This window comes from Stegostoma tigrinum, chromosome 14 (genome assembly GCF_030684315.1).
Source record: "Stegostoma tigrinum isolate sSteTig4 chromosome 14, sSteTig4.hap1, whole genome shotgun sequence".
Lineage (NCBI taxonomy): Eukaryota > Metazoa > Chordata > Chondrichthyes > Orectolobiformes > Stegostomatidae > Stegostoma > Stegostoma tigrinum.
In genome coordinates, this window is record NC_081367.1 from 58,590,637 (window position 1) to 58,612,690 (window position 22,054).

General features: G+C 44.3%; 1 protein-coding gene across 1 annotated transcript in view; it reads left to right on the top strand.

Moving 5' to 3' along the window:
- The first annotated feature begins 238 nt into the window (after nucleotides 1-238).
- Nucleotides 239-22,054, top strand: part of fgf12a (fibroblast growth factor 12a) — a 309,702-nt gene continuing 287,886 nt past the window's right edge. Inside the window, exon 1 of the mRNA XM_048542644.2 lies at nucleotides 239-373. Within this exon, the coding sequence (XP_048398601.1) occupies nucleotides 361-373 (13 nt within the window). The 5' untranslated portion in view covers nucleotides 239-360. The remainder of the gene's footprint in view (nucleotides 374-22,054) is intronic.

The window sequence follows — 22,054 nt, forward strand, 5'->3', positions numbered from 1 at the left end:
TAACCCCTCGATCACTCCAAACTGACGTGTTGGAGTCAGGGGGCGGGGAGTGTTACATAATCTTTCAATGCAAGTTTCCGAATCAATAAACCGATTTACTTAATGGCCAATAATATCAGTTCAAGGCCTCTGCTGTACGTGTTGAGGCGGTGTCCCGTGGCTATGTGACTGTGAGCTAGCATTTCGGTCAGCTCCGCAGACAGACCCTCTGTCCCTTTAAACTGACGCTCAGTGTTGGAGCGCTGCTGGTGCATTAGTGCTTTCAGAAAGGACAGAGACGCGGGACCCGCATCATAGCCAAAAAAAAACAGCTCTCTCACTCTCGCCCCTTAGACTGCCCGGAGATCTGCCGCCACCCAGATGGACAACAAAGGTAAGGGTTATTTTTATCTGAGAGATTTGCCGTTTCTGGAATGTTCCTGTTCCTGCATTATTGAAGATAGAACATGGGGAATTAGAGAAAGGAGGAGACTGCAGTATACAGTACTCACTTCAACCTTGCTGCTGAGAACCGGCTCCTGCCTGGCTTCACTGCAGCATAAAAGGCAGAAAGTGACAATGTTACTCTCAAAGACAACAAAAACCATGAAATCTCACCGGCTAACTCTTCTCTGTTTGTGTCTCTGAAGGTGTTTGTGAAGATCAGCAACTAAAAGCGTTTTGCTGATGGAGATGATTATTTGTATTGAGACAAATGATTGGTTCAAGCAAGGGAGCGTTTTTGCAGTAAAACGAGTTTTCGGGCGAACAGGACACTTTGTAAAATCAGATCAGAATAACATGCCGAACAGATGTGAGGTCCAGTCTGTGGGATGGCTGAATAAATAATGTGGCTTCTTTGTCGTAGTCATTTCAATAGAGCCGCAACCCAGTCTCATAGAGCTCTGCTGTTATTGTCAATGGGGCTGTTTAAGGGTTAATTTTAAGGTTTAGGGTTTCATCTGCCCCTGATCTTTCTTTTAAATTAAATAAATGATTTTGCTGAGCTCCCCTGGTTTGTCCCGTTTCGGTTGCTGCATTGGCCGTATGTAATGAATGACCAAATGTTTCTTTAGGCACAGGTGTATCGCCTCCTGTCTCTCGCTCTCACTCCCTGTCTCCCCCGCGCTTTCATTCTTTTCGATTCTTGCCTGATCGCATTGAGTTACGCCAGCACATCTAGTTGCAGAAGTGGAGCGGTTCCTCTGTCCCACGCTAGTGCATCGGGTGCTGGCTGGTTAGTGAGATAAACATCAGTGGGTGAGGTGGGAAAGTCTCTGAACTGGGGCAGCCCCCTCCCCAGAAGGTAGACTTGAGAGGGTGTAATGTGCAGGAAAGTTGATGCCTAGCTGAATCTCTGGAGATGCTGATGATCATTGGTCTGTGGCAGTCTCTCAAATTAATGATGTAAATTTCTGCTCTTCAGGCTTTCCAAACTAACCTTCTTGAAAACAATAATTAATGAGCACGAAACAGTGTTTCAGACTTTGTTGTCAGATGGATAGCTCCAAATACATGCCTTACTGGCTCCTGATTATTCTGAAACACAACAATGGAGCTGAAATGATTTGAAAGGCCGTTTGGGTAAGTTTATGGACTGTCTAATCAAGTAACACCACATATCGTAGAGAGATAATGGGAACTGCAGATGCTGGAGAATTCCAAGATAATAAAATGTGAGGCTGGTTGAACACAGCAGGCCAAGCAGCATCTCAGGAGCACAAAAGCTGACGTTTCGGGCCTAGACCCTTCATCAGAGAGGGGGATGGGGAGAGGGAGCTGGAATAAAATATCGTGTTTATTTTGCAGCCAAGTGCTTTTTAACTCAGGGCGCCCTATTATAGGAAAGATGTGGATGCTTTGGAGAGGGTTCAGAGGAGGTTTACCAGGATGCTGCCTGGACTGGAGGGCTTATCTTATGAAGAGAGGTTGACTGAGCTCGGTCTCTTTTCATTGGAGAAAAGGAGGAGGAGAGGGGACCTAATTGAGGTATACAAGATAATGAGAGGCATAGATAGAGTCGATAGCCAGAGACTATTTCCCAGGGCAGAAATGGCTAGCACGAGGGGTCATAGTTTTAAGCTGGTTGGTGGAAAGTATAGAGGGGATGTCAGAGGCAGGTTCTTTACGCAGAGAGTTGTGAGAGCATGGAATGCGTTGCCAGCAGCAGTTGTGGAAGCAAGGTCATTGGGGTCATTTAAGAGACTGCTGGACATGCATATGGTCACAGAAATTTGAGGGTGCATCCATGAGGATCAATGGTCGGCACAACATTGTGGGCTGAAGGGCCTGTTCTGTGCTGTACTGTTCTATGTTCTATGTTCTAAGGGCCATGCTGCCAAGGAATCCTGTCATTGTATTATCAGCAAAGTACAAATTGGATCATACTGTGCCTGCGAAGAGCCTAAGTTAGCATAGGAGGTTACAATAAAGTGTGTACATGTTCATTCTGTTTTGAGGAAGTAAGGGTGGATAGGAACCCCTGGATTTGTCAGGGTACATAGTTGAACCCAGCACCAGGCTGATTTTCCAACTAAATCCAGGGCCTAACGCCAGTTTTAGACCCATTTCTCATATTTCGTCTCTTGAATGTAAAATTGATGATGACAGGAGTTCTTCAAGAGGTGAGCAGAAACTACTGCTAAATAAAGAACAGAATGTTGACTTTCCCAAATGTGAAGTGAAAACAGAGCAGGGCCATTCATCCCAGTCCTGCTGTGAGCAGCTGATGGCCATTGTTTCAAATGCCATCCAGTCCCTATAGCTTGTACCTTTACCATTAAACAAATCCTCTTCCTCCTCCTTCTGCACTCAGAAACACCACTACCTTTCAGTCCCTTTCAGCTGACTCTGATTATTTATAGGACCAGTGTACGCTTTTCCTGGGAGTAGCTGATGCCTGCCATACTGGTGATGCATGAATGCCACTGTCATGTGAGCCTTGCCTGTAACAGCCTGGGAGTAATAGTTGTCACAGCTAGACTGTTACCCCCATCCTCTCAGTCTGCTCTATAGTGGCTCATCAGTTGATGATCATCAGATTTGATGGTGCAATGGCTAATGGTATCAATCAATTGATTTGTGGTTTGTTATTGGATACCTTCACCCGTCTGAATTAACTCATGGCTAACTGTTGGTTATAATTTATTTCCTCTAATAATATACACCTAAACGAATTTATATTTTGGGAGGTGCAGTGAGGTGGACTGTGATTATATGCTATTTGACAGTAGAGAACTAGTTATTCAACTAAAGTGATCTGTGTTGGAGTTTGCATGAGTTCTTTCTACAGCCTCTTAATCTCTCACTATCCTTCTATTTATTTCTTGTGTTTGTCTAACTTTGCAGTAAATTAATCCATAATGTGCACCTCAACCGCCTGTTGTGGTAGCAAGTTCCAAGCCACTATGTTGTACCTCATTGTTGGGAAAGCTTTGATTTTTGATAATCTGGACAAAAGTAACAGTTGTTTGGACTGAATGTGAATTAAGTAAGGGAAGTCAGCATAATTGTATTAAAGACAAGTAAAGTTTAATGAATTTGATTGAGTTTTTTGATAACTTAACAAAAGAAGGTCAATATGGATAATGTGGTTGATGCGGTAACATGGATTGCCAAGTAGCTTTAGAGAAGCTGCCTCACAACAGGCTTGCCAGCAAGATTACATAAGTGACAACGACAGCATGAGTACAAAATTGGCTTGAGATTGAGGAAACTTAGCCATGGTGAATGGTTGTATTTTGAACCAGATGAAGGCATGCTTTGGAGTTCTGCAGGAGGCAGAGTTAGGGCCACAGTTTTGTTGACATATACTAATAACCTCAAGTATATGGATGACAGTTTCAAAATTTGCACAATATGTAAAACTTGGAAATATTGTGAAGCGTGAGAAGGATAATGAGTCTTCAAAAGGACATAGACAGCTTTTGTGTTCCTGAGATGCTTCTGGGTCTGCTGTGTTCATCCAGCTTTACATTTCGTTAACTTGGAGCTTTTGTGCTCCTGAGATGCTGCTTGGCCTGCTGTGTTCATCCAGCCTCACATTTCGTTATCTTGGATTCTCCAGCATCTGCAATTCCCATTATCACTCACATAGACAGATTGGTGAACAGGTCAGACACGTGACAGATCAGACTTAATGCAGAGGTACGTGATGTAATAGTTTTTGGTAGGAAAACACAATATAAAATAGAGGTTACAATTCAAATAGTTGCAGGAACAGTGATGTACATGTACAATTTAACGAAGCTTGCACTGCAGGTTAGCAAAGTGGTTAAAAAGGCACATGGGATTCTGAGCTTTATAAATGGAGACACTGAGTACAAATGCAAGAAGTTTTGGGAGAGTATGGAATTTTTAGGCGGTGATGCAGAAAAAGATTGCCAGAATGGTTCCAGGGATGAGGGACTTCTGTTACATGATGGGTTGGAGAAGCTACAACTGTCTACCATGGAGAAGAGAAGTTTAAGAGTAGATTTGACCAAGATTTTCAAAATCATGTGGAGTTCAAATGGAGTAGATAAGAGTGAAACTGTTCCCATTGGTGAAAGTGTTGAGAGCCAGAGGACATCAGTGTATTACGTTCATGGGAAAGAAGCAAAATACAGATGAAGAAAATCCCTATACTCTGCGAGTAGTTTGGCTGTGGAATACACTGCTTTAAATGGGTGGCGGACGTGATCATGGCTTTAAATGGAGAAATGGATAATCAGGTGAATGAGACAATGTACGTGACTAAAGGGAAAGGGCTAGGAGTGACATTAGGTGAGTGCCTCTTGCAGACAGCCAGCACAGACATGATGGCTCAAAAAGCCTCCTCCTGTTTTCTGACTAATTTATGATTCAATTCAGCAAAGCCAAGGAGAGCAGACTGTGTGGATTAATTGTGGTGCTAATAAGCAGAGGAATCCAAAATTATGAGGAAAAACTCTGAGCAACAGGGACTAACCGGACCAGTGAAGGCGAACCTTAATTAAATTTTATAAAATTATGAGGAGTTGTGGTGGTGGATAGGGAAGGAATAATTCAGCTGCTTGGGGAATCATCAATTTAAAATACATTGAGAGTGCAGACAGAGTTTCCGAGAAATGTATTTTACAAGGTGATTTGTCGAGTAGGTTGAATGCTCTGTTGCAGTGAATAGTTGAAACAGTGGAAAGTGTAAAGGGCGGTGGCGAGTACTAATTAAACGTAGGGATTTTGGTTATTCCATTGTCTGCATTTTTCTTCATTTCTTTTAGAAAGTGATAGCACAGAGAATCTGCGATCCAAATGGCTAATGGCTAATAAGAGGCTTACATCATGAACTAGCCTTAAAAAGTAGTAGATTCAGAAAGGAGTACAATAATTTAGGGACCATCCAAGACTAATATATTTTAGTGATTAATAAAATGTAATAAACTGTAAGAAAAGGCAGTGCAGGCGATATGTAGTTCTTGCATGATGTGGGAGCTAGTGAATCCCATTGTGAACCATTATGATCACATCCACACTAAGGGTCTGCAGCTCAAGGGACCTTGGCTCAGAGTCGATGGACCGGAATCCGAGCTGCAGACACTGCGGCACATCTGAGAGGGGGAGATTTACATTGATGCTGTGTTCCAGTCAGTTAAACCCTGTACTTTAAGTATTTCAAATTTGGTCACTGGGTCAGGGACAGGAGGATGTGACAACAAGTGAGACAGGTAAAAGAATCCTGAACATAGAATTGGAGGCCTCTCAGCTCTTGAGCTTGTCCGACATGTCTGAGCTACTCGTGTAGTGCTGAGGAAAAGGTCTGCAGGGCGTATAGTCAAGCAGGCCACAGCAATGTGGGCCAGAAAGTCATTCAAATGGAGGAAGCACACTGGAGAGTGATAGTGAGAGGGTCTTCTATAATCAGGGGAACTGATAGCATCCTTTTTGAGAAGGATTGAGAGCCCCATGTAAACAAAAACAGAATTTGCAGATCTGGCAGCATCTGTAAAGAGGAATCACAGTTAACATTTCAGGTCTGCTGGCCCTTCCTCAGAACTGATGGTAGCTAGGAAAATGTTGGTTCATATACATAAGATAGGGTGGGGGGAGGGAATAAAGAATAAACGATAGGTGGAGATAGAGCCCAAAGAGAGAGAAGAGCAGTTGGGCAGACAAAGGAGTAGATAACAATCCATCTAGGAGGGTGAATAGCTGTTAATGGAGACTGTTAGTGGCTAAAAGTAGGTAGTGTGTTATGGCAGACTATGTGATAACAAGACCTGGTGTGTGGGGTAGGGGACTAGGACATGGGAGAGTTCAAGGCCTAAAATTATTGAACCACATATTGAGTCCAGAGGGTTGCAGAATCCGCAAACAGAAAATGAGGTGTTATTCTCCCAGCTTGTGCTGAGCTTCGCTGGAACACTGCAGCAAGCTTGAGACAGAGATGTTGGCCTGGGAACAGGGTGGTGTGTTAAAGTGGCAGGCAACTGGAAGCTAAGGGTCTTTTTTGCAGACAGAACGTAGATATTCTGTGAAGCGGTCACCCAGCCTATGTCGAGGAGACCACATTGTGAGCAGTGTATGCAGTAGACTAGATTGTGGGAAGTGCAGGTGAAGTGCTGCTTCACGTGGAAGATATGTTTGGGCCCTTGGATACTGGGGAGGGAGGAAGTAAATGGACAAGTGTTACACCTATGGTGGTTGCAGGGAAAGGTGCCGTGAGGCTTTGCAGGAGGCGAGGGTTGTGTTGGGAGCGAAGGAAGAGTGGATCAGGGTGTTCCAGAGGGAACAATCCATGCCTAGTGGTAACATCTTGCTGGAGGCGGTAGAAGTAGTGACTGATGATCTCGATGTGGATGCTTGTGTGACAGTAGGTAAGGAAAGGGGAACCATGTCGCTGTGGTGGGAGGGAAGAAAAGGGGTGAGGGCGGAAGTGCGAGAGAGGGGTTGGACCCGATTGAGGGCCCTGTTGACAGTGGCCCTGTGAATGACTAAAGAAAAAATAAACAACATAGGCAAGAGTAGGCAAAGGGTCCTAATTGGGAAATTTCAAAAATTGGGAACATAATTTTAAAAAATCTCAAGACTTGTAATCTCTGAATTATTAGCTGAGCCATGGGCAAATTTACAAAGAAATAAGAAGATTAGAAAACTTAAACATATGGCTAAAGGAGTAGTGTAGGAAAGACGGGTTCCATCTCGTGGGACATTGGCAACAGTATTGGGACAGGAGGGAACTGTACTGTCAGGATGGGCTCCACCGGAACCAAACTGAGACCAGAATCCTGATGGAGAGATTAAATAGGATAGTCATAAGGAGTTTAAACTAGTTAAAGGGAAGGGGAGTGCTCAGGAGAAGTTATTAAAGTTTCCAGAGCAAGTAATCAAACAGAGTATGGAAAAGGACCAGGAACCCAAGTTCAGGCACAGCAGATAAGGGGACAACTAGGAGAATGGGGACAATGCAGGACTAAGGGGTTTTTGTACTTAGTAGTAAGAATAACTTAGAAATGATTAGCGCCCATGAGGGATGATAGAGGGAATCTGTATGGACATGGAAGATGCAGACATAACACTCAATGCATATATTGCATCAGTCTTCAGAATGGAAAAAGATGATACAGAATGTAGACATCAGGATGGTGGACTGTGAAATATTTGAAGAAATTACCATAGAGAGAGAGAGAGGAGTTAGCACAGATTTAGCTTCCTTAAAGGTGGCAAAGCCCACAGGCCCAGATAAGATGCTGTTGAACGAGGCAAGGAAGGAGATATTAGGGCTGTTGCATCTGTTAAGGAAAAGTTACATTTGACAAATGTGATTTATTTTGAAGAGGTAACCAAGATGCTTGATAATGATAACAATTTTGATTAGGTTTAAATGGGTTTAGCAAAGTTTTGGAGAAGGCCCCTTGCAGCAGATTAGTCAGAAAAAGTAAGAGTTCATGGTATTCAGGGTAGTGACATATCGGATCCAAACATGGGTCAGAGGAAGTAAGAGGAAGGTGATGGAGGTTTGTTTTCTCAGAGGGTTTTGTGCTGGGGCCCTTGCTGTTTTTGGGGTACATTAATGATTTGGATATAAATCTCAAGAACGTCATGGATGGCTTCAAAATTAGCAGCATGGTAAATAATGAGGATGAGAGCAGTAAACATCAAGATGATATCAATGGACTGGTCGGGGGCAGAGTGGTGGCAAATGGAATTCAACCTGGAAAAATGTGAGGTAATGCACTTGGGGAGTATGCAAAGAAAGAGATTACACTATGGATGGTAGGACCCTGGAAAGTACTGAAGACAGAGAAATTGATGTGCATATCCATAGATCCCTGTGGGTCATAGTTCAAGTAGATCATGTAGTTATGATGATGCTATCACTTTAAGAGGTGTATTTTGTCTTGGTCATAGTATGAAAAAAATTTGAGACAGTGTTGTGCAGTCTGCTCCAAAAACAATAGAGTCAACATCTTGTGAGGCATTGGAGATTTTAAAAGTTGGAACGGTGGAAGCAGCCTGAATGGGTGGGGTCAAACTCCCACAGAACCAGGATTTTTAGCTTTAGCGTTCTGCAGTTGTTGGGATCTTGGAGCTGGATGTGAAAGCTTTTATCCCTGTTTCTGTTACAGCTAAAAGGTGGGGCTCTATTCCAGCTCCAAGACCATCTATTTTATTGAATTTGCCTTTGCCAAGGGTGTGTTAGTGGGATGTTATTATATTGGAACAGTTAATTAGTAGTAGTTAATATATTTTTATTTTGTTAAGCATTACAATAGAGTTCCAGTTAAGCCAATCCTTATCAATGTTTATTTTGGCTGTATTTTAATCATAGTGTAAAATTAAAGCATGTTTTGCTTAAAGTCAATAGTTTGACCAATCAAATTACACCTGAAATGCAATACCTCACACATACCTTTCTAAATAAGAAAAGGTTGGGGTCTGCACTATTTTCTTATCATATTTTGAAGGTGTTCAGTCTGATTCATAATATATTTAAAGCAGTATATGAGATATTTTATTTTACTAGACAAGGCCAAAGGGGAAAAAAGGGCAAGGAGATTATGCTCGAACTGTATACAATACTGATTAGGGCACAACTGGAGTATCATAGACTGGAACAAAAACAAAGTTTCAGGAAAAGCTCAGCAGATCTGGCAGCATCTGTGAAGGAAAAAACAGAGTTAATGTTTTGAGTCTGGCGACACTTCCTCAGAACAGATGGTGGCTGGGAAAACATCAGTTTATATGCAGAAAATAGGGATGTTGGTGGGGTAGGGAGTAAATGATAGGATAGAGCCCAAAGAGAGAGAAAGACAGTTGGACAGACAAAGGAGTTGATAACTAACAGGCTGGGAGGGTGAACAGTTGTTAATGTGGGCTGTCAGTGACTAACAACATGGGGTGTGTAATGGCAGGCTGTGTGGTAACAAGCCCTGATGTGGGAGAGGGGACTGGGACATGGGAGAATTTAGGCTGTAAAATGTTTGAACTTAATATTGAGTCTGAAGGGCTGTAAAGTCCCTGAGTGGAAAATGAGATGTTGTTCCTCCAGCTTGCATTGGGTTTAGCTGGAACACTGCAGCAAGTCAGAGACTGAGATGTTGGCCAGGGAGCAGGGTTTTTATTTAGTATTATAGACGGCTATGTCCATCACAATATACCGAGGATGTGATTGTGCACAAGAGGATGCAGAGGGGATGTCAAAGATCCTTCTTGTGCTGGAGGGTCTGAGCTATGAGAAAATGTTGGAGGTTGAGGATGTTTTCTTGGATCAGTGAAGATTTCAAGGGAGCATCATGGAAGTGTATAAGATTGAGGGGCATGGATGCCAAGGTATTTCTTCCATTTACAGAATTGCCAGTAACTGAGGGCAGAAATTTAAGGAACGAGGTAGAAGGTTGAGGAGAGTTGAAGAGAAATTCTTTCATCCAAAAATGATAGGAGTTTAAAACTCATTGCTGGATATGGGGTTGAGTGAGAAACTCTCATAACATCTCAGCAGTATTTAGCCTCGAGGCTACAGGCCAAGCGCTAAAAAATTAATGCTGCCTTTGTTGACCTGAGTGGACATGATGGGCTGAATGGTTTCCTTCTGTACTGTAACACTTGTGAATCTATGAATCGATAAAATGCTTTGTTTCTGAGCAGACCAAATGACTCTCGCAGGGTTTTATTACAATGATCCTGACTGCCGAATAACCAGAATGTAAATGTACCGTGGAAAGATGATTGGCGTCAAGTAGTAAAAACTATAAAATTGCATGTTACTTCTGAAATATCTTCACGGAAAATTTAAGACCTGAGTTAATTGTGATAGTTTGCTTTTGCAATCATAATGTCGAGAGCAATGGTTCTTTGTGCTGATTTGTGAAGACTTGGCCATATCTGAATAATCTAATTGAAATCTTTAATCATGATTGATAAGAAGAGAGTCAATGCATGTTGACAAGATTGGCATTCCAAAAAGCATTTGTTAAAGTTATGCAGAAGGCAATGATAAAAATGTAATCATTTGGAGATCATCTTGCAATGTATTTGAGCACAGCATAACAAATAGAAATAGGAATGGATCATTCATCCCTTGAATCTGACACAAAGTCATGGAGATCTACAGCAGAGAAAAAGACCATTCAGTCCATCACATTTATGCCAGTCAAAAACAATCATCTAACTATTCTCCCAGGCCCCAGGATGACCTTCCATATCAAACAGATGTTCACCTGCACATCTGTGAATGTGGTATATTGTATCCATTGTACCTGGCGTGGCTTCCTCTACATTGGGGAAACCAAGCAGAGGCTTGGGGACCGCTTTGCAGAACACCTCTGCTCGGTTCGCAACAAACAACTGCACCTCCCAGTCGCGAACCATTTCAACTCCCCCTCCCATTCTTCAGACGACATGGCCATCATGGGCCTACTGCAGTGCCACAATGATGCCACCCGAAGGTTGCAGGAACAGCAACTCATATTCCGTTTGGGAACCCTGCAGCCCAATGGTATCAACGTGGACTTCACAAGCTTCAAAATCTCCCCTTCCCCCTACTGCATCCCAAAACCAGCCCAGTTCTTCCCCTCCCCGCACTGCATCACAAAACCAGCCCAACTCGTCCCCTCCCCCCACTGCATCCCAAAACCAGCCCAGCCTGTCTCTGCTTCCCTAACCTGTTCTTCCTCTCACCATCCCTTCCTCCCACCTCAAGCCGCATCTCCATTTCCTACCTACCACCTCATCCAGCCTCCTTGACCTGTCCATCTTCCCTGGACTGACCTATCCCCTCCCTACCTCCCCACCTATACTCTCCTCTCTACCTGTCTTGTTTTCTCTCCATCTTCGGTCCGCCTCCCCCTCTCTCCCTATTTATTCCAGTTCCCTCTCCCCATCCCCCTCTCTGATGAAGGGTCTAGGCCCGAAACATCAGCTTTTGTGCTCCTGAGATGTTGCTTGGCCTGCTGTGTTCATCCAGCTCCATTATCTAACTATTCTAATCCCATTTTCCAGCATTTGGCCCATAGCCTTGAACGCCTTGACATCTCAAGTGCACATCTGAATACTTCTAAATCTGCTTCACCCAACGCCAATATTATAGCAAGCATATGTGCCTAACTCCTCTTTCCCAACCTATACCAATCACGCTTGAATCTAGTACTGTGGATGCTGGAGATCTGATTATTAAATCAGAAAGCGCTGGAGAACTGAATAGATTCGAAAGAAGAGTCACATCAGACTCAAAACTTTGGCTATTTGCCTCTCCACAGCCGAAATTCTCCCATGTCCCAGCCCCCTCTCCCACACTAGGCCTTGTTACCACATAGCCTGCCATTACACACCCCCTGTTGTTAGTCACTAACAGTCCACATTTACAACTGTTCACCCTCCCAGCCTGTTAGTTATCAACTCCTTTGTCTGTCCAACTGTCTTTCTCTCTCTTTGGGCTCTATCCTATCATTTACTCCCTACCCCACCAACATCCCTCTTTTCTGCATATAAACTGATGTTTTCCCAGCCACCATCTGTTCTGAGGAAGTGTCACCGGACTCAAAACATTGCCTCTCCACATAGATTCATACCAGACCTGCTGAGTTTCTTCAGTATTTTCTGTTTGTTTTCTCATATATTTCTAGACTCCACAACGTAGTGATTGTAATGAGGTCAACCAGGTTGACATAAACAGGTGTATCAGAGGTTCTCCTCACTTTGAGAGCTGGAGCAGTGTCAAGTACTACGCATGTGTAAATAAAGGGTGACTTGGTGATAGGATACTAGCCTTTGTGGTGTTATTTCACACAGTATTTTGCTCATCTTGGAGAAATGATGAGTTTTATGCTGTAGAAAAAGGAGCTTGGAGGAACAAGTGGAACAGATAGTAAAGTTGCTTGAGAAGCAAAGACAAAGAGTCCTAAGCGTAGGAGAAAAGACTGGATGTTGCTGGTAGGTGTTAATACATTTTTCCCCTGATTCCTTTCCTGTCCAACATATTGATTTCAATCTTGAACATATTAAGTAACTGAAGTTCCGCAATTCTCTTGGATAGTGAACACCAAAGATATGCAGATAACAAGGTGTAGAGCTGGATGAACACAGCAGGCCTAGCAGCATCAGAGGAGCAGGAAAGCTGTCATTTTGGGCCAAGATCCTTCAACTTGCCAAATGAGCAAATATATTTTTCTCTCAGTCCTCATACCTTTTTACCCTGTGAGTGCGTTCTCTAGCTCCATATTCTCCAGCCAGAGAATGGATCCTCTCAGATTTTTCCCAGAGCAGAAATGTCAATTTTAAGGAGACGTAAGTTTAAGGTAAAAGTGGATGAGGTCAAAGGAAATGTGAGAGGCACGTTTGTAACAGGGGTGTGGTAAGTGCCTGGAATGCACTGCCAGAGGAGGTGGTGGAGGCTGATACAATAACAATGTTTAAGGGGCATCGTGACAGACATATGAATAAGCAGGGAAGAGAGGAATATGGACTGTGTAGAGGCAAAAGTTTTTTAGTTTAGAAAGACATCATGTGTCATCACAGCCTTGGTGGGCCAAAAGGCCCATTCCTGTGCTGTACTGTTCCTTCTATATCTACTCTGTGCAGTGATTACTGAGATGGATCGAGTCCATGGATAGTGTTTGAAGATTCAGTCAATCGGCATTCACGACCAGCATATTCCTGGGAGGGTGACAGAAAAGAGTGGCAAAATTGGGGAACACTAGATGACAAGAGATATTGAATGTCTAACCAACAAGAAACGTGAAGCATATTGTAAGGTTTAGGAAACTGAAATCAGACAAGGCCCTTGAGGAATATGAAGGAAGCAGGCAAGAACTTAAACAAAGAATTTGGAGGGATAAAAGGCATCAGAAGATGCCCATGGAAAATAGGATGAAGGAGAACCCCAGGGAATTTTATATATATATGCGGAGCAAGAGGAAAAAGTAGGTCCACTCGGGAACAAAGGAGCAAATTTACATGTGGAACCAGAGGAAGTGGGAGAGACCCTTAATGAGCTCTTAACATCAGCACTAAGCAGAGAAGAACACATTGATGATGCTACGATTAGGGAGAGATGTTTTGATATTAAGGAGGAGGGATTGTTGGCTGATTTGTAAAACATTAAGGTAGTTAAGTCCCCAGTGCCTGATGGGAGTGATCCCAGGATCCTGAGGCAGGCAAAGGAGGAAATTGCTGGGGTTTTAAGAGAGATGTTTGTAACCTCTTTAGTCATAGGCAAGGTCCCCAAAGAACATCCAAACTTATGAAAAACCAAAGGAACTGTGGATGCTGTAAATCAGGAACAAAAACAGAAGTTGCTGGAAAAGCTCAGCAGGTTTGGCAGCATATGTGGAGAGAAAACCAAAGTTAAAATTTTTGAAGATAATAGTGTGAAGCTGGATGAACACAGCAGGCCAAGCAGCATCTCAGGAGCACAAAAGCTGATGTTTCGGGCCTAGACCCTTCATCAGAGAGGAGGATGGGGTGAGGGTTCTGGAATAAATAGGGAGAGAGGGGGAGGCGGACCGAAGATGGAGAGAAAAGAAGATAGGTGGAGAGGAGAGTACAGGTGGGGAGGTGGGGAGGGGATAGGTCAGTCCAGGGAAGAAGGACAGATCAAGGAGGTGGGATGAGGTTAGTAGGTAGGAAATGGAGGTGTGGCTTGGGGTGGGAGGAAGGGATGGATGAGAGGAAGAACAGGTTAGGGAGGGAGAGACAGGCTGGGCTGGTCACTTCCGCCATCTACAATCTGACCCCACCCCAAGACATTTTTCCATCCCCACCCCTGTCTGCTTTCTGGAGAGACCACTCTCTCCATGACTCCCTTGTTCGCTCCACACTGCCCTCCAACCCCACCACACCCAGCACCTTCCCCTGCAACCGCAGGAAGTGCTACACTTGTCCCCACACCACCTCCCTCACCCCTATCCCAGGCCCCAAGATGACTTTCCATATTAAGCAGATGTTCACCTGCACATCTGCCAATGTGGTATACTGTATCCGTTGTACCCGGTGTGGCTTCCTCTACATTGGGGAAACCAAGCGGAGGCTTGGGGACCGCTTTGCAGAACACCTCTGCTCGGTTCGCAACAAACAACTGCACCTCCCAGTCGCGAACCATTTCAACTCCCCCTCCCATTCTTTAGATGACATGTCCATCATGGGCCTCCTGCAGTGCCACAATGATGCCACCCAAAGGTTGCAGGAACAGCAACTCATATTCTGCTTGGGAACCCTGCAGCCCAATCGTATCAATGTGGACTTCACCAGCTTCAAAATCTCCCCTTCCCCCACTGCATCCCAAAACCAGCCCAGTTCGTCCCCTCCCCCCACTGCACCACACAACCAGTCCAGCTCTTCCCCCCCCACCACTGCATCCCAAAACCAGCCCAGCCTGTGTCTGCCTCCCTAACCTGTTCTTCCTCTCACCCATCCCTTCCTCCCACCTCAAGCCGCACCTCCATTTCCTACCTACTAACCTCATCCCACCTCCTTGACCTGTCCATCTTCCCAGGACTGACCCATCCCCTCCCTACCTCCCCACCTACACTCTCCCCTCCACCTATCTTCTTTTCTCTCCATCATCGGTCCGCCTCCCCCTCTCTCCCCATTTATTCCATAACCCTCACCCCATCCCCCTCTCTGATGAAGGGTCTAGGCCTGAAACGTCAGCTTTTGTGCTCCTGAGATGCTGCTTGGCCTGCTGTGTTCATCCAGCTTCACACTTTATTATCTTGGATTCTCCAGCATCTGCAGTTCCCATTATCATTAAAGTTTTTGAAGTTCTGAGGAAGGGTCAATGGGCCCGAAACATTAACTCTGATTTACTCTTCACCGGTGATGCCAGACCTGCTGAGCTTTTCCAGCACGTTCTGTTTTTGAGCCACATTTGTTCCTTTTGTTTAAGGGGTCAACAGGGAGAACCCAGGAAATCATAGACCAGTGAGCCAGATAGCAGTTGCAGAGAAATTATTGGAGAAGATTTTTAGGGACAGGATTTATTCGCAAATGGAAAAGAATGGACTATTAGGGATATATAGCACGGCTTTGTTTGGGGGTTGGACTCCTTGTATCAAAAATTTGATTGGATTTTCTGAGGAAATGATGCAGATGAGTGATGAGGACAGGGCAGTGGATGTTGTCTACACTAAAGCAACTTTTGCTACACGTTTTATGAAAACATTTGACAAGGCCCCTCATGGTAGGCTGGTCTTGAAGATTAAGTCACATGGGACCCATGGTGAGTTGTTAAGTTGGATACTAAATTGGCTTGGCCATAGAAGACACAGGGTAATTGTGGAGGAATGTTTTTCTGACTGGAGGTCTATGACTGGTGGTGTTCAGTACTGGAGCCGCTGCTGTTTGTAATATGTATAAAAGATATGAATGAAAATCTAGGTGGTCTGATGAGTAAGTTTACAGATGATGTGAAAATTGCTGAAGTTGTAGATGGTGAGGAAGGGATTGAATAATACAGCAGTTTATAGATCAGTTGGAAAGTTGGGCAGAGAAACTGCAGAAGGAGTTTTAGAGGGTGGTGATCGCTTGGCGATATTAGCACTGGACTGTTAATCTAGAGACCCAGATAGTATCCTGGGGAGCGATATTCGAATCCCACCACAGCAGATGGTAGAGCTAAAATTCAATAAAAATGTGGAATTGAGTCTGATGATGATCATGAATCCTCTAATGTCCACTAGGGAAGAAAACTGCCATCCTTACTTGGTCTGGCTTACATGTGACGTTAATGAGGTTGAATCTTAACTTCCTCCTGGTAATTAGGAATGGGCAAAAATGCCCACATCCCATGAATAAATACAAAAAAAATCTGAGTAAGTGTGACATGATGCTTTTTGGGAGATCAAATGCAGGAGGAAAGTATATTACATACAGAGAAGCTACTTTCTCTAACGGTGGAATTCCACAAACAAGGGGCAGAACCTGTAAAAAATTTCAAAAAATACTGCAGATGCTATAATGCTGAAAAAACCAGAGAAAATGCTGGAGAAAAACAGCAGGTCTGGCAGCATCTGTGGAGAGAGAAACAGAGGTAATTCTTGAAGACCGATTGAACACTTCTTTTGTGTCATAGACACTGAATCAACCATGTGGCCAAACGCAAAATGGAGAACCACAGGTCTACAATGGGAAATTTTGTGAAGTTATAGCAATGACTCCTTCCAATATTCCTATCTCTCAATATAATTGTGCTTCCTATGATAGCTTCAGACACCGTTTGTTTTATGTCAAACAGGAACAACTGTGCAGTACTAACAAAAATTAATTTACTTAATTTTAAGCATGGCAATGATACAAATTCTTGGCAAATGATACAAAATCCACTAACTAACTATTAGCCCCAAATCCCCGATAACAAAGTGTGGAGCTGGATGAACACAACAGGCCAAGCAGCATCTTAGGAGCACAAAAGCTGACGTTTCGGGCCTAGACCTCTGATGCTGCTTGGCCTGCTGTGTTCATCCAGCTCCACACTTTGTTATCTCAGATTCTCCAGCATCTGCAGTTTCCATTATCTCAGCCCCAAATCCCTCTCTTTTTTTTCCCCCAAGCTGGCACTCAATACTGGCAGACAAGACAAAAGGTTATCCATGGAGTTTAGATATTATATTAAAGATAGAAAGAGAGAAAGGTACTAGGACACGAGGCTGGGCTCGGAGTATTTGAACCTCAGGCTACCAGTTTGAACCTCCAAATGTGCTAAGCCCCCAGAGCGGCTCTGAAGGCATGGTTGGTAAGTTTGCACACAACACCAAAATGTGTGGCATGGTAGGCAGTGAAGAAGTTTTCTAAGATTACAGAGGGAACTTGATCAAATGCGTCAACAGGCTGCAAAATAGCAGATGAAGTTTAATCTGAATAAGTGCGAGGTGTTGCAATTTGATGCAACGAACAGGGGTAGGGCTTACACTATTAATGATAGGACCTTGCATAGCGTTGTAGAACAGAGGGACCTAGGAATTCAGGTACATAATTCTTTGAAGTTTGTGTCGCATATAGACAGGGTGGTTAAAAAGGCATTTAGCAGACTTGCCTTTGTTGCTCAGTCCTTTGAGTACAGGAGTCGTGTTAAGGTTCTACAGGAGATTGGTGGGGCCTCTTCTGGAGTGCTGTGTCCCGTTCTAGTTGCCTAGTGATAGGAAGGATATTATTACGCTGGAGAGGGTTCGGAAGAGGCTTATCTGGATGTTGCTGGGAATGGAGAGTTCAAGTTATAAAGAAAAGCTGGATAGGCTTGGGCTTTATTCACTGGAGCATAGGAGGTTGAGAGGTGACCTTGTAGAAGTTTATAAAATCATGACGGGTATAGGTGTCTTTTCCCTAGGATAGGGGATTTCATGAATCGTGGGCATGTTTTTAAGATGAGAGGGGTGAGGTTTAAAAAGGACATGAGGGGCAAATATTTTACGCGGAGGATAGTGCACATGTGGAATGAACATCCTGAAGAAGTGGTGGGGGTGGGTACAATTACAACTTTTAAATAACAGTTAGATAAATATGTGGAAAGGAAACGTTTTGGTGGGATATAGGCCAGGAGCAGGCAAGTGGGACTAGTTTAGTTTGGGATTATGTTCGACATGGACTCGTTGGATCAAAGGGTCTGTTTCCGTGCTGTAAGATTCTGTCTCTATGACAGTTTGGTAAGAGAAGAGCTGAAGCCTTTGACAGAATTACTGAGTTAGGTTGGTTTCTTATTCTGGGGAGCCTGCAAATGGTACCCTAGCAACCGAACACGCTCAGTACTGCTCCTTGCGGAAAACGGCCTTCCAGTGCTGTACTCACAGTTCTCTCTACTGTGCTTCACATGGTGTCTCCATTGTTCCCTACGCAGTGGGCACCCATGGTGTGTCTCCTCTCTGGGAGCAATCCTTTCTCTGACCTCACTGGTCAAGCTCTAGCTGCGAACTCTGAGTACATGAGTAGGAAGGCTTTAGAGGGATATGAGCCAAATGCTGGCAAATAGTACTAGATCAGTTTAGGATGTCTGGCCGACACAGATGTGTTAGACCGAAGTGTCTGTTTCTGCACAGTATGTCTCTGACTCCTCACACAAGGCCGTGGCTTTTGGCTTTACAAGTTCAATCCGTCATTTTACCCTTGTAGATTGTAACTTTACTTCCTGGCTGTTTTGTAGCTGTTGTGTGGTGATAGGGCTAACCACCCTCTTGGCTTTGGTTGGTTTTCTGCAGTGAGGGGTATTCCCGATCTGTGCTGAGCCTTGCTCTGTCTAAAAATGACTCTCCAGCGATAGGAGGAAATGCTGATTGAATCATGAATCTCACACAGAATCCCAGTCTTCCTGGATAGAAATTTTTTTTCTAAAACATAAATGTTAGACTTTAGTTTTTGAAGAGAAAGTAAGAAAGAACAGATAGGCTTATAACATCTTGTGCTCCTGAGATGCTGCTTGGCCTGCAGTGTTCATCCAGCTCCACACTTTGCTATCTTGGATTCTCCAGCATCTGCAGTTCCCATTATCTCTGAGGATTATAACATCTGCTTGGTCTGCTCACTCTATCCAGGATTTTCTCTATTAATGGCATAATCTGAAAGTTAGAGCTGTTTTTTTCTTTATTCATTCATGGGATGAGGGTGTTGCTGGCCAGGCAGCATTTATTGCCCATCAGGCATTTAAGAGTCAACCGCATCACTGTGGGTCTGAAGTTACTGACCGTTTCCTTCCCTAAAGGGCATTAGTGAACCAGATGGGTGTTTCCCTGACAATTGACAATGGACAATGGATTCATGGTCATCATTTGATTCTTAATTTCCAGATTTTATATTGAATTCAGATTCCACCATCTGCCATGGCAGGATTCAAACCTGAGTCCCCAGAACATTATCTGGGTTTCTGGATTAACAGTCCAACAATAATACCACCAGGCCATTGCCTCTCCTGTAAAACTAAACCATCCAGAAACAAAATAAGGATTCTCTTTATGGTGGACGTCTGAAGTTCTCTCTTTTCCAAGTTGTTGTGATTATTGAAATTGACAAGGCTGGAATTGCTGGGTTCTAAAGGGTATTGATATTGAGAGAATGGATAAATGGAGCTGAAATAGCGATCATCTTTAGTCTAACTGTATGGTGGAATTGGCTAGGGGAGCTGAGAAGCTCTAAGCTTCACTCATGGAACAAAGAAACAGCAATTTCTGTTGGAAGACATTTAGGTTTATTTTGTTTGCCTAACTGTGCAAGCAGATCTGAGCTTTAATTGAAGAATCTGTTTGGATGGAGTGGTATTACAGTCACAATGAGAAAGACAGGCCTCCCAGTGTTTCTGCAGTTAGGACCTGTAGTGATTGAACTCTGGGCAGTGTGACCATCAGCCTTATTCCATTATTCCATCCTTTCATGTAAAGGATGAATTAAATGACTTAACAACCTGGGTCTCATCTCTGGGCACTGTAATTCTGGCTGGGGTATTACAAAGTGGTACCTTTGTCGAAATCACTCTTTATCTTATGTGATCCCTTGCAGGAAATGCTGGCAAACTATTCTACTGCAGGGGAATCACTGATGAAGCCTGTCCTCACCTCATACCCTCTTGTGTTTGTGTCATCAGTTACCTGGCTATGTTTCTCTTGTTTTGCTTTTTTCTATTACAAGTCAATCCTGCAGTACTGTCTACAGGATTGGTATTCTTATTTAGAGAAAGATAGAGTCATGGAGCTGTACAGCACAGAAACAAACTCCTTAGTCCAACTCGTCTATGCTGACCAGATATCCTAAATTAATCTAGCCCCACTTGCCAGCATTTGGCCCATATCCCTCTAAATCCTTCCTATTCACACACCCATCCAGATACCTTTTAAACATTGTAATCGTACCTACCTCCTCCACTTCCTCTGGCAGATCATTCCTTCCACTCATCACCCTCTGCATGAAAAAGTTACCTCTTAGGTCCCTTTTAAATCTTTCCCTTCATCTTAAACTTATGCCCTCGAGTTTTGGACTCCTCTACCCTGTGGAAAAGACATTGGCTATTAGTCCTATCCATGTCCCTCATGATTTTGTAAACCTGTATAAAATTACCCCTCAGCCTTCGACACTCCAAGAAAAATAGCCTCTCCCGAAAACTCAGACCCTCCAACCTGGCAACATCCTGGTAAATCTTTTCTGAGCCATTTCAAGTTAAACAACATCTTTCCTGGAGTAGGCAGACCAGAATTGAAGGCAATATTCCAAAAGTGGCCAAACTAGTATCCTGTACAGCTGCAACATGACCTCCCAACTCCTATACTCAATGCACTGATCAACAAAGACAAACTTACCAAGGATCTATTTCATTATCCTGTATACCTGCAATTCCAACTTCAAGGAACTGTAAACCTATACTCCAAAATAGTAGGAATTGCCGAAGCTGGAGAATCTGAGATAACAAGTTGTAGAGCTGGATGAACACAACAGGCCAAGCAGCATCAGTCGAGCAGGAAAGCTGATTTTTCAGGTCTGGACCCTTCTTCAGAACTAGGGGAGGGCAAGGGGATTCTGAAATAAATAGAGAGAGAGGGGGAGGCGAATGGAAGATGGAGAAAGGAGAGGATCGGCGGAGAGGAGATGGACAGGTCAAGGATATCGGGATGGAGCCAGTAAAGGTGAGTGTAGGTGGGGAGTTAGGGTGGGGGTAGGTCAGTCCAGGGAGGATGGACAGGTCAAGGGGGCGGGATGAGATTAGTAGGTAGGAAATGGGGGTGTGGCTTGAGGTGGGAGGAGGGGATAGGTGAGAGGAAGGACAGGTTAGGGAGGTGGGGATGAGCTGGGCTGGTTTTGGGATGTGGCCAGAGGAGGGGAGATTTTGAAGCTTGTGAAGTCCACATTGATACCATTGGGCTGTAGGGTTCCCAAGCGGAATATGAGTTGCTGTTCCTGCAACCTTCAGGTGGCATCGTTATGGCTCTGGCGGAGGCCCAGGATGGACATGTTGTCCAACATGTGGGGGGGTTGCAGTTGGAGTGATTTGCGACTGGGAGGTGCAGTTGTTTGTAGTGAACCGAGCGTAGGTGTTTTGCAAAGTGGACTCAAAGCCTCTGCTTGGTTTCCCCAATGTAGAGGAGGCCACATCGGTAACAGCAAATACTGTATACCACATTAACAGATGTGCAGATGAACATCTGTTTGATGTGAAAGGTTTCCTTGGGGCCTGGGATGGGTGTGTGGGGGAGGTGTAGGGGCAGGTGTGGCACTTCTTGCAGTTGCAGGGAAAAGTGCCGGGTGTGGTGGGGCTGGAGGGGAATGTGGAGTGGACAGGGGAGTCACGGAGAGAGTGGTCCCTCCGGAAGGCAGATAAGGGTGGGGAGGGAAAAACGTCTTCAGTGGTGGGATCGGATTGCAGATGGTGGAAGTGCCGGAGGATGATATGTTGGATCCAGAGGTTGGTGGGGTGGTACATGAGGACGAGGGGAATTCTGTATTTGTTGTTATTGTGGGGGTGGGGTGTGAGGGATGAGTTGCAGGAAAAGTGAGAGATGCAGCCAAGGCTTTCGACTACTGTGAAAGGGGCGTTACGGTCCTTGAAAAACAAGGACACCTGGGATGTCCAGGACTGGAATGTCTCATCTTGGGAGCAGATGCAGCGGAGGCGAAGGATTTGGGAATAGGGGATGGTATTTTTGCGGGAAGG